The 12,616-nt window shown below is 41.0% G+C and overlaps 1 protein-coding gene and 1 long non-coding RNA gene across 16 annotated transcripts in view; one reads left to right on the forward strand and one right to left on the reverse strand.

Moving 5' to 3' along the window:
• Positions 1 to 12,616, forward strand: part of LOC112446717 (uncharacterized) — a 67,334-nt gene that overhangs the window by 25,758 nt on the left and 28,960 nt on the right. For 4 of the 6 annotated variants that reach the window (XR_009494557.1, XR_009494556.1, XR_009494558.1 and 1 more), the window contains one exon: positions 10,966 to 11,809. The exons of the other annotated variants lie outside the window; for them this stretch is intronic. This is a non-coding gene — a long non-coding RNA (uncharacterized lncRNA). Of the gene's footprint in view, positions 1 to 10,965; positions 11,810 to 12,616 lie in introns of those variants that run through there. 6 annotated transcript variants of the gene reach the window in all.
• Positions 1 to 12,616, reverse strand: part of IGF1 (insulin like growth factor 1) — a 78,038-nt gene that overhangs the window by 13,396 nt on the left and 52,026 nt on the right. For 5 of the 10 annotated variants that reach the window (XM_005206497.5, XM_005206499.5, XM_005206500.5 and 2 more), the window contains exon 3: positions 8,307 to 8,488. In XM_005206497.5, the coding sequence (XP_005206554.1) occupies positions 8,307 to 8,488 (182 nt within the window). Of the gene's footprint in view, positions 1 to 6,319; positions 6,837 to 8,306; positions 8,489 to 12,616 lie in introns of those variants that run through there. The other 5 variants (XM_059886094.1, XM_015471064.3, XM_015471062.3 and 2 more) reach the window with 2 other exon arrangements.

Here is a 12,616-nt window from a genome sequence, read left to right on the forward strand (position 1 = left end):
TGAATTTTCCTCCTCTGAATTGAGAGAAATTTTGCAAGTTTGGAAGGCTTTTCTGAACTTTTAGGATGAATAAAATAACACTACGACAAGTTAAAGTGATTTGCATCTGTTTGAGATTGACGTGAGTCTTCAGCATATAAAAGTAAACACGCATGGTGCCAGCCAGTGCTTTTCCAAGACAGAAAACGGCGCAAGAACAATTCATGTGTGTATACAGTTTAAAAAAAAATCAGAATTGTGCCCAAAGTACTTTTACTTGCATCCTAGTGTTCTTTGAAGAAGGAAACAAGTATCATTATTGACAGAGACAAACCAGAGCATCCAGTAGTGGCCTTGGTCAATCAATACTGACAAAATAATGCTATGTATTTATTGATTCCTTTTATATTTTTCACTTTTCTCTAGTCCTCCAATGCCTCATGAATCATTCAAGTTTGCCACACTCAGACTGTGACATAAATATTACATATTCTCAAGTCTACAATAGGATTCTTTATCTAACCCGCAACCTGCCATGGTCTTACTCCTAATCATTTAGAATTTTTGTCTTGCCATAATTGTCATCTACAGCTGTGAAAATACCACATCATATTTTCATGGATGGCAGAGCTGGCTGGTCTTTGATTACATGACCTCTTGGAGCTGGCCAGACAGAAAGCTCCATGTGAATGTTTATATATTTTACAGAGAATTTTGTAAGAAATTCTGGCATGTGAATCCCACTGTGTGCACGCACACACACACACACACACACACAAAGTAAAGAAGAGAAAATAATCTTCTTTCTCCCAAAACTATTTGCTGTAGTTAACAACAGATTGTAAGTTACCACCAAGGATATTTGGAATTAAAGTTGGATTGGACCTTCAGCATTCTTATTTCTATCAAACCTTCACTTTTTCAAAAGACTTAGTTTTCTGACCAAATGGGTCTTAAAACTATAATCTCATCAGTGAATAATATAGATGGGAATGTTTGGAAATGTTTTCTAGCTCTTATTACTGATGGAGCAGTAGCCCATTGAGCTATGACTGAGTTCCTAGTGTGGTGAGAAGTTTCTTTGCTGCTGTCTATTAGTACCAGACATGAGCTCATATGCCCATTGTCCCACATCTCTCATAATTTCCTTGCTGTTCTCAATTTCCATTTCTCTCTACTTGAGTTTAAATGTAAGTCTATATTTCTAAACCATCTCTTTTGGTTGCAAGATAAAAACAAGGTGGCCCTAAGGGTATGAAAGTGTTAGTCACTCAATTGCGTCAGACTTTTTGTGACCCCATGGACTGTCGCCCACCAGCTCCTCTGTCCATGGAATTCTGCAGGCAAGAATACTGGAGTGGGTTGCCATGCCCTCCTCCAAGGGATCTTCCTGACCCAGGGATCAAACCTAGGTCTCCTGTATTGCAGGCAGATTCTTTACCATCTGAGCCCCCAGGGAAGCCCCCCTTAAGGGGGTTAAAGCAGTTCCATTAAAGAAGGAGTCTTAAATAGATGAGTATCAGGGAATGGTGCTCAGATTTCAGTTAGAGCTCTGAGGATGAAAAAACTGATTTTGACCTTGCAGATCTGGAAATTTAATGGCCACTGAAAAACTTATCCTAACCTTGCCTGGTCTTTCTTTAAAAATAGACTTATCTTGCCTAGGCCAATACATATTGTCACTGATTTTCAAAGGATTCAGGAGCTGGGCTTTCAATCACTGGAGAATTCTATAGTGGATATTTAAAAACTCATAAAGGCACTCTGCTTCTTTTAAAACAATTTATCTTTATTTTTATTTTTTATAATTATTTTCTATTGGAGTATAGTTGCTTTATAATGTGTTAGTTTCTACTGTACAGCCAAGTGAATCAGCTATATGTATGCATATACCCCCTCTGTTTTAGATTTCCGTCCCATTTAGGTCACCACAGATCACTGTAAATGATTTATCTTTTCATTGTCAGCAAAAGGCTTCCACTTTACCTCTAGACTATCAGTTTTGTCCTGGATTAAAAGTCAGCTCTCTGTTGTCTGATAAACATTGCTCAAAGCCCTATTCCCTTCATACAGGCAAGCAAAGAGAACAGACTTCATCTTCCTCCATGGTGTGTAAGTGGACTTGAGAAATGGCAAGCCTTATTAGTTAGGAAAACACTGTTTCCTGTCCGTGAGTGGTGGGAGGGAGAGGGTCAGGAGTTGGAAGGGAGAGGGAGGAGGGGCTCTCCCAGAGCTGCTTTCTCTGCCTCCTTTTCCACCCTTACATCCTAACAGCACGCACACGAGAAGCTGTATGAGGTTTTGTTTGTTTTCAAGAGATGTTTGAAAGAAGATCAAATGCTTGTGAGAGGCACTGAATCGGCAGCCCTAGAAACTGAAATGTCCCGGAAGCTGTGTGAGCCCGGAAATATCCCACATTTTTATTTATTTTGGCAATTTTACTTTAAACTAGTAAGGGCTGGAGTTCATGCTACAATTAAATTTTCCTCAGGCACTGTGAAATGAAAACACATATTACATTTGATTTTAACTGGTTGAGAAAAATGGTGGTTTTCTGAAAGTTCTTTTCTACAACTTCAGAATAAAAGTTAACAGTTCCTCATACAGGACAGTCGAGCTTCCACTGAAGTTGGAATAATTCATAGAACTGGGGTTCTCTGGGTTGGAAGGGGTCTTAGGTCACTGAATTCTCTTTCTCTTATCATGTGCTTGAAAGACACTACCACATCACTGGAAAGTGTTGGTAAGCTTAAGCTTGAAGTTTTTGGTGATAGGGGACTCACTTCCACTTGGTGAGACCTATTTCTTTTTCAGATGGCTCTAATTTTAAAAACTAAGAAAAATAATATCAACTAAAACTTTAATAGTGCTTACTATTTGCCAGGTACCATTTTAAATACTATAATTTATATTTGTACACATACACACAATCTCAATAAATTCTCACAACTCTTATGAGGTAGATTCAATTATTACTCCCATTTGGCAGATGAGGAATCTGAGGTACAGGTTAATTGCATTATTTTCCCAAGGACATGCAGCTGTTAAGTGAGATAGCCAGGGTCTGAAACCAGGCAGTCTGATTCTAGATTCTGTGCTCTTAACCACTATGTAGTATTGCCTCTCCTATCTTTATCATTCTCCTTCATGTACAGAGGTTTACATATCATGGGTACTCAGTAAAAATATTTTTCAACAATTTAAGGATCAGGAGTCCTTACATATTCCTTTTAGTTTTACACACAATCATCAATTTCCCCTAAAAGAAACAGTTGAAACAGAGGGCTTTTAAATTATTATGAATACTCTGCCTACATTCAAGAAAGCATTGAGGGGATGAATAGGGAACATAACATTCACTATAAAATACTCAACTGGTTTCCACCTTTAGCAATAAGTCCTTGAACGAATTCAATTTTGGCTCGAGTATAGGAAATTCCAAACACGCAAAACTTGTGCAAGCACAACTCCTCTGCCTTCCCTCTTTGACTCTGCACTTGCATCACTGTCTTAGGCAAGGACAAGAGGAATTATTTCATCTCAGCAGTGCTTCCCTGGTGGCTCAGACAGTAAAGAATCCACCTGCAATGCAAGAACCCTAGGATTCATCCCTGGGTTGGGAAGATTCCCTGGAGAAGGGAATGGCCACCCACTGCGGTATTCTTCCCTGGAGAATTCCATGGACAGAATTCCCGGAGATTCCATGTAGCCTAGTGGGCTACAGTCCACGGGTTTGCTAAGAGTCAGACATGACTGAGCATCTAACACACACACAGTGCTACTTAACTTTTATGGTCTATTTCCCTACCACTCTTCCCCTCCCCATCTCACTCATTTGTCCATCCATCCTTTCATTCATCATTATGTGCCATGTATCACTAGTGCTTATTTTCATAGTAGAAGGGATGAAAGACAGCAATAGATTCTTTCTGTTTACTTAATTTATGTTATTTAGAAATCACATGTAGGCATTCAAGATGACTGCTTTAGAGTTAATATAACCCACTGCAAAAAGAAAGAAAGAAAGTGAAGTCGCTCAGTTGTGTCCGACTCTTTGCAGCCCCATGGACTGTAGCCCACCAGACTCCTCCATCCATGGAATTTTCCAGGCAAGAGTACTGGAGTGGGTTGCCATTTCCTTGTCCAGGGGATCTTCCTGACCCAGGGATCGAACCCAGTTTCCCACAATGCAGGCAGATGTTTTACTGTCTGAGCCACCAAGGAAGTAGGGTTTTAACTAATAGTCTGATGGTGAAGCATTCTTTAACTGGAAAGTTCTATTGCTTTCTTTTCCTTTTAAAGTCTTTGCCTTTTTTCTTGAATGAAGTTCATTATTGGGTATAATTGTCATTTATCCCTGTGTTATAATGGTATTGATCCGATCATCAATGAAAAAGGGAAGGGATAATCCCACAGGACACTGTTACTTTTCTGCCAAACTGTGGTCCCTTGAAAAGCCATCTCAGTTTGCAGGTTACTCTCAGGTGGTACAAACAGTAGGTGTTGGCTTATGCTTGAGGCTTATACCTGAGGCTGGTTCCAAACCATAGATGTATTAACAGAAGAACTGGGAGTCTCCTGAAGAAGGTGGCTGGCCAGATGGGCTCAGGCTCCAGCCTGGCTTTTATCTGTTCTGATAAGCCAGGACCCACTTTGCAACCGTAACAACAGTGTCTTGGCTCCCACACGATACTCTGACAAGCTTGTGATCAAACTTTTTCCTCCTGGCTTGAGACTTGGGCACATCTATATATCATATATCCTGGGTTTTCAGTGAACCATGGACAAAGGATGATCCTAAAGTAGAAAGAATGGCTGGGGCATGAAGGACAAGTAGAAAGGATGTTCCTTTATACTTTGACATCTTCAAAGTGGGCTATTTGGATGAAATGCTTCACTCCTTGGTTTATCATCTTCTTACCCTGTGTTGTCTCTCTTGCATCCTCCCTTAGCTCTTTTAATTCACAATTTGAATGATCTTGAGACTTTTTGCTTTATTATCTATGAAGATACTAATCCTACTGCTTAAATCAAGGAAACTGAAGGAGGAAAATCTTTAAGACTCAGATTCTGTGATTCTACCTGGCATTTCTTTACCCTCAAGAAAATTGAGTGCATTTGTTCTCATTCACTCCCATCTTTGCCTTTCGGAATTCTTTCTTAGTCCATGTTGATTTTGTGCTGTTCTCTGCTGGCCAGAAAGAGGGTGTGGCTTAGAAACCAAGCCATTTTCAGCCATTTCAGCCATCCTTCAGCCATTTCTAGATCTCAGTATCCTTATCTTTAAAATGAAGGGACTGAAGCAAATTTTTGAGTCCTTTTGCAGCCCTAACATAGCATGGTCCTGGTATTTCATGGAACATAAACTCATAGGATTTCAGGTCTAAATATCTAGGAGGGTGGGGGGGTGAGGAGTGAGGGGGTGCATGCGTGAGAGAGATAAGTTTATAGGTGATGGAATCATAGGGCAGTAGTCAGACATCAGGAGTCTTTGGTTTAGGGCTGACTCCCCCCCGCCCCCGCCCCAAATTCACAAGTTGAAGTCCTAACCCCTAGTACCTCAGAATGTTACTGTATTTGGAGATGGGGTCTTTACACAGATAACTTAAGTGAAAATAAGATCATGATGAAATGGCAACCCACTCCAGTGTTCTTGCCTGGAGAATCCCAGGGACTGGGGGGAGCCTGGCGGGCTGCCGTCTATGGGGTCGCACAGACTCAGACACGACTGAAGCGACTTAGCAGATCATATTTTAATCCAATATAACTAGTGTGTGACTTAGCAGCAGCAGCAACTAGTGTCCTTATAAGAAGAGGAAATCTGGGCACAGAGATTTGTCCAGAGGGAAGATGATGTGAAAACACAGGGAAAAGAAGGCCAATTCCAAGTGGAGGAAAGAGACCTGAAACAGATCCTTCGCTCACAGCTCCCAGAAGGAACTGATCCTGCCAATACTCCGACTTTGGCCTTCCCGCCTCCAGGAATGTGTGAAAACGAATTTCTGTTGTGTAAGCCACCTAGTCTGTGGCGTGGTACTTTATTCTGGCAGCCCTAGCACATTAATACATCTTTCATATCTGATTCCAAAGTGCACACGCACAAAGTTCAGTGCCCTCCTTTCATAGGTAAGCTCTCAGGCCTCACGGGCCTTTAGGCAAATATTGGGTGCCCTTTGGCCCGAGCTTGACTAAGAAATGCAGCCTCCAGTCACACTGTAGGGAAGGAAATCTGGGAATGTTTATGACACAATTCAGTCTTGCTGAAAATTTGGGGCTAATATTTAACTCTGGGCATTTACTGACATGGAAATTCTTGTAAAATTCACAGAAAAAATTAAAATGCATACAAAAACCTTGATTTTTATTTTAATTCTTGTTTTTCCGTGGGGAAGGGAATATTGCTTTATTTCCCTCTTTCGTAATTTTTGTTCATGTTTTCATTCTTGCCACTGTCTTTATTTGGATTTTCTCAGGCATTATATGTTACTTTTCCCTTTCTCCATGTTTATCGGCCACTTCCTACAACAGCTTTCTTCTCCCCCTTCTGTTCCAAGTGTTCTCTAGCTCCAGCTGGCCTACTTTTCTTCCTTTCCTTTATGGCATCTCCCATTTCCTCTCTTTCTGTCTGCTTCTCTCTCGGCCTCCTCACCTCTGTCTTAGTCTTTCTTTCCTCCGTGTTCCTTTCTTGCCTGTGTTCAGTTTCTAGCTCCAGTCTCTCTCCTCTGCTCTTTCATCTTCCCTTGCATCTGCTGACTTGCTTCCGTCCCCTCCTTCTGTTCCCCTCCTGGGCGTTTCTTTGGCCCACCTTTCCTTCTCCTCTGAGACTTCATTTTCTTGTTGGTAGATGGGGGCTGATACTGTAAACATCACAAAAATAATTGCATTGAGAACAGGTGGTCCCCTTGGTGTCCCCGTAGACCAGAGCCTTTGAATGCCTTGGCTCCCTAGATGCAGAAGACAGCACTGGTGCTGGAGAGGTGTCTGGACCTCAGTCACTATTAAACCTGCCATTCCAGAACTTAGGGACTCATCTCTGACACCACCCACCCCCTCCCAAAGTAGAAATTGAAAGGCATTGGGTCACCTGGAAAGAGAAAGATTTAACCTGCCTCTGCTCACCTTGAGCACACTTCCCAGTCACATTCACCTAAAAGGTATGTAGGGCTTGCTCCCTGAGACATCGACTGGCTCCTGTGTTCTCTCTGAATCAGATTGTGCCAGTCCCTTTCCATCACTCAGGGTGGCTCCCTGGGGTCACATGTCTGCAAAGGCGCCTGTTCCAGCCTCAGCTGCAAATGAGGACCAGGAAGCAGCAAAGGTGTCATTAGGAGCTTCTTGATCGCTTATCATGTGCCCTCTGCACAATGCTAGTTTTGACTCCAAAGATTAAAACCAGTAGTTGGTTTTTTTTTTCAAAAGAGTCCCCAGAGAGCATTTAACTTTCCTTATTCATTCTTCCTCATTTTCTTCACCTTCTCTTTAGTTCTCATTCTTTCTACTTAGTGAAGGAAATGTAATCACCTACATACATTTGTTCACCCATTCATTCCCTCACTCAGCAAAGGTTTATCAAGTGATCAATGTGCATCAGATCAGATGATTTACATATTTTTGATGGCATAGACAGTACCTCTAAGGCTTGTTTAAAGTCTTGCTCTTAGTAACAGACACCTGCAGATTTTGATCATTAGAATTTTCTTGCTATTCTCAGAGCCAAACTGAAATTTCTATTTTTTTTCTTTGTATTTGCCACTAAATGTGAATTTCTATTAGTTCCAATTTTAGAGTGTTATTTTTCTTTGCATGTTTACAGAATATCAGGACTTGAAAGGTCACATGCTTTGTTCATACAGTTATGACAGAACTTAACACTTGTCTGACAGTTACTTTGTGCAGTGTGGAAAGCATTGCATGCACATTAATGACCTGAAGAGGTAAATGGTACTGCTATCCCATCTTTACTGATAGTTTCATCAGCAGAGGCTTGGGAGGCTGCACTACTTGGCCATGGGCTCTCAGCTGGTGATTGGCAAAGCTAGGATGTCAGTTTTGTCTGATGCCAAAGCCCAGGTTTAGTCACTCTTCTCTGTAATCTTCTAGTGATCAGATGGGCCACAGTAGTGGAAGGGAGAATTTACAATGTGGAGTGACAGAAAAGATGGACCTCTCAGGGGAGAATGGAGTTCTTTTGACCCTATGAACCAGAAGTCTATGAGGGTATGAATTACTCTTCGGATGCTGCTGCTGCTAAGTTGCTACAGGCTCAGCCTCATAACTCCGATCTCGCGAAGATGGCCGACCCTCACCGCCACCCCTGGCAGGCTTACCTTCTGAGCCTTGGGCATGTCGGTGTGGCGCTGGGCACGGACTGAGCGGGCCGACTTGGCGGGCTTGAGAGGCGCGCAGTACATCTCCAGCCTCCTCAGATCACAGCTCCGGAAGCAGCACTCATCCACGATTCCTGTCTGGGGCGCCCTCCGACTGCTCGAGCCATACCCCGTGGGCTTGTCTGTTCAGATCAAACAGAGAGAGGCCTAGCTTTAGAGTGGGATAATAGGCTGTGTTCACTGCTCCACCCAGCCCCTGAAAACTCCTCTCCCCACACCATGTCAACCCACACCTTTATAAGTTAGTCTTCTTTTGAAGCTCCTCCAACAACTCCTGACCCTCCCAGGTTTTTCCAGATTCCAGTATGTCTCCAGCAGTCAGTGCCACTCTCATTGGCAAGAGCTCATTCATCATTCATTTATTTGTATTAATTGTCCTCAAATTCTTAGCCACCTGTAGTCAAGGATCTTGTCTATGCCCAATCCTCACCTCTCCTTATATATTGGCTTAATTGGGAGGCTGCTAGGAAAATTAATTAAAAGATCATGTTTTCCATTTTCTTAATCTTTTTAGCAAATCTGCATGGTTTTTGTGCACAGGATGGCTCCAGTGTTTGTTCTTTGTCTTATCTGCTTCCATTATGACATCAGACGGAAAATCAAAGAGGTTTTAAATCTGGGAAGGTCTCATTACCTAACTGATGTGGAAACCTCGACTCAGAGTTGGGAGTGACATACACAAATGACAAGTCATTTACGTTTCCCGGGCCTCAGTTTACCCATTTGTAAAGGAGAGTTAATATGTTCTTTCTAATGATTGCTTGAGGATTACATAGCCTACTGTATGAAAAGTACTAAGTGCATTACTTGACACCTAGTGGATCCTAAATATATGTTAGCTTGCTTTGAGCATCACTTTCTAGGATCATATAGGGTCTGTGAAGAGACAGCATTGCTACTGACCGCATCCAGAAGCTCTGGAACTTGAACTGATAACAATACCAATGTGATAGGACTTCTTCTATCACCTTAGAGGGACCAGAACCATCAGCTCTGTTTTCTGATAGAATAATCACTAGACTAAGAATGAACTAAATGTCCACCTTTCATTTGATTCTGATTGCCCAGAGGGAACACCATGAATCAAATTTCTTTTGATATTTGCAAATCAATTAGGCCTCTTTACTTGGCAAGTAGGTTTTAGTTTGATTCTATTTTGTTTTGTTTTGACTTGGCCACACTTTCCCTGGCTCTAGAATTAAAAAGAGGGCAAAACAAGTTATATGAAACTAAATTAAAACATACTTGAATACTTTGTAAACTTTTTGTCATAGTAGGACTTTTGTTACAACAAATATTACTTATACATCAGTATACAAAATAGACAAAAGTGAAACTGCCATGGCTTATGCAAGAAAGCCATGGATCTTGACTTTCTCTGCCTCCCTTTCCTCCCTTGGGAGGTGGAGGGCCTCAGTCTTCTTCACTGATGTCCAGGCTTCGTGGAAGAAAATTTGTGAAACATTGACCCAGAAGGATCCAATTAGTCAATGTGATGTATGTTCAATCTCAATTTCTGACACAGAAGACAGCATTATATTTTAAACAGAAATTCTTACATTCATGTAATAATGATGCTGTACTTCAGGGTGGAGTTTTGAGAGTCAAAATCCCTATATATATTTTGAACTCCCTAGTTGAAGGAGATCAGACCCATGGTCATGGCCTGCTACCAAACTAGTTTGGCCGCCTTGCAGCCCGAGGGGCCAGCCATTCGTTGAATCTTCTAAGAATCCAAATGTGTTCCTGATGCTTGGCACTGTAAAGTGAGGATGCCTCCTCCCTTTAAGGCAGGTTTATTGTCATTCTTAGGGCAGCTGGGGATAGAAACTCAGGAGGGTTCAGTTGTGGTCTCTCTGGGTGGGGTGTGCTGTTTTTGCTCAGGGCAAACCCTGTGGGCTCCTCAGGGTTGAGGGATTTGGAAGGGACGGGGCAGCTGTGCCCAGTTGGAACCTCAATGGTGCTTTCACTTGCCATCGGAGGATTGCCCAGTGCAGAAGACTCTCTGCCTCTGCTCGCCAGCTGGGGCAAACCAGGACTCATATGGTCCCTTGAGCAATGTAAGCAATGCATTTTGCTATTGTTCTTGTTTTTTGTTTGTTTACATACTATTTTCCTGGAACTATAAATTAAAGACACAAATGGGCTTACATGGTTCTTTGTGACCCACAAAGGACTTCTACATACTTTTAACTCAGTGGCCATTTCAAGAGACTGAAGAGGTCAGCCAGTGGAGAGTAGCTGATACACTTTGGCTTTCTCTTGGGGTGGGAGAGAGGGCAAGGTGACTCAGCCTACTTTGAGGTAACTGTCCCCATCATCCACCACAGGTAACAATTGCTTTTTGCTGAAACAATACATTTCTTAATGGGATATAACTGAGATTCACTTGTTGAATTTGGAATGATAATTTGAGGTTTAGAGGTAAAGTGGCAGAAGTGGTTTCAGAAAACTTCAAACTTGGCTAACTTAGAAATGACTAATTTCAAAATTTATCCTTATGGGTTGAAGATGGGGAAGGATAATCTCTGTGATCCCAGGACCTACTTTGCACCTCTGTTTTAAGCATCCCTTCTGTTTTCCTCCTGACACGCCATAGGTTCTGGAGTTCCTTGCATGCCACTGGAGGAAGACTTTAACCATTAAACGTTGTGTATATTGCATATTACTTTCTTTGTGACTGTCGACAGGCATGAAACTCACCACAGGTTTATTTCCTCTTGTGAGACAGAAGGTAATCATCAGCACAGCAAAAAATAATAGTACACACCAGGCATCTGGTTTGTCACCTCTTAGATGAGCTCAGAGTTCAACATGGCTCAGTCTGTAAAATAGCTGTGCTTTTTAGTCAATAGATCAGTGAATTTAGGAACAGAGAAATTTAGGACTCTTCTGTAATGCTCTAAAAAGAAAGTTTACCTTATGTCTATATCTGTTTTTTAATATTGTTGAAATATTACAGACTTGGATTTTGACATAAACGTAACTACCAGTTATCTCTAGCCACCGCAATCCTAGAAAGATGCTTTGTCTATTCATAATGTCTACAATGGACTAATTGTACTTCATTGAAAATATATGAATATAACAAGTGTTTACCTTGCCTTTTAAAGTTTAATCGATCCTTTGAAGTATCTTATAGGCTTGATTTCTGGTTCTACATTAAGATATTTAATAACAACAAAAAAAAAATTTCTCACCAATTGAGAGGCCAGAGTTAGAGGGTCAAAGTTTTTCTCTTTATCTTCAAATGCCTCATATTTCTTATTTTTCCAGAGCCAAAATAAAGATATTTGTTGCTATGGGCTAGAACTGGGAGCCTGATGCAATGTGTTTTTCCAGGAAAGCAGTAAAATAATTTGCAACAATATCAGTTTTGAGAAAAACAGAGATTTTTAATGATCTCAAAATTGCACCTATTGTCATTATAGGCAATTTTTAAATGAGACAGAATGAACTGTTTTAAAGGAATCCTTACCTTTAAAAACTCCTCATTAAGCACTTGTTATCAATAATTGTGCTCCAGTGGGCAGAATTGTTAGGTGAACAGGAAACAAATGTTGGATTGATATAAGAAAAAAATGTTTAACAATTTAAACTCAAAAGTGTTAAAAAATGGGACTGACTTCTTTTAAAGGTAATGAATGTCCCATTGCTGGAATCAGTTATGTAAAGGCTGTATGAACACCTGTTAGAGATCCTAGGAGCATATTCCTGTATTGAACAGTGTCTGACTGCTATGGTCCTTTCTATTCCAAACATTCGGCAATATGTAAAGAAATGGAGAAAACTCATCGAGGCCAACTAAATGTTCAGTATGATTGGAAGCCACTTACATTGTCTTCAAGAAAGACGTCCAAATATTTTCTAAGTTAGAAGGTTAAAATGTGTTCTCCATTTCTCACTTGAGTTCCTGAAGATGCTCAAACCATTTTTCTGTACTCAATACTGTAACAAAAGACAGGTGACTGGGATAATAAATATTTTCTACAACTAAGTATACTCCCAGAGTTCTGTTATGCCAACATTATGAAAGGTCCATATACTTCCTCAACTGTTAGAGTGAACAAGTACGTATAGAATTTCACAGAATTTTCCTTGATGATGAAGTATTGACTTTGGAAGTCTATATATTTATGTATTTATTTTTCAGTAGATTTGCTTCAGAGCATGCAGACCAAAGGCTGCTTAGCAGACAAGTTGGCTACCACCTAACTAGGCCTGAGTCCTCCATAAACTGACACAAAGTA

Source organism: Bos taurus, chromosome 5 (assembly GCF_002263795.3).
Source record: "Bos taurus isolate L1 Dominette 01449 registration number 42190680 breed Hereford chromosome 5, ARS-UCD2.0, whole genome shotgun sequence".
In the NCBI taxonomy this organism is placed as follows: Eukaryota; Metazoa; Chordata; class Mammalia; order Artiodactyla; family Bovidae; genus Bos; species Bos taurus.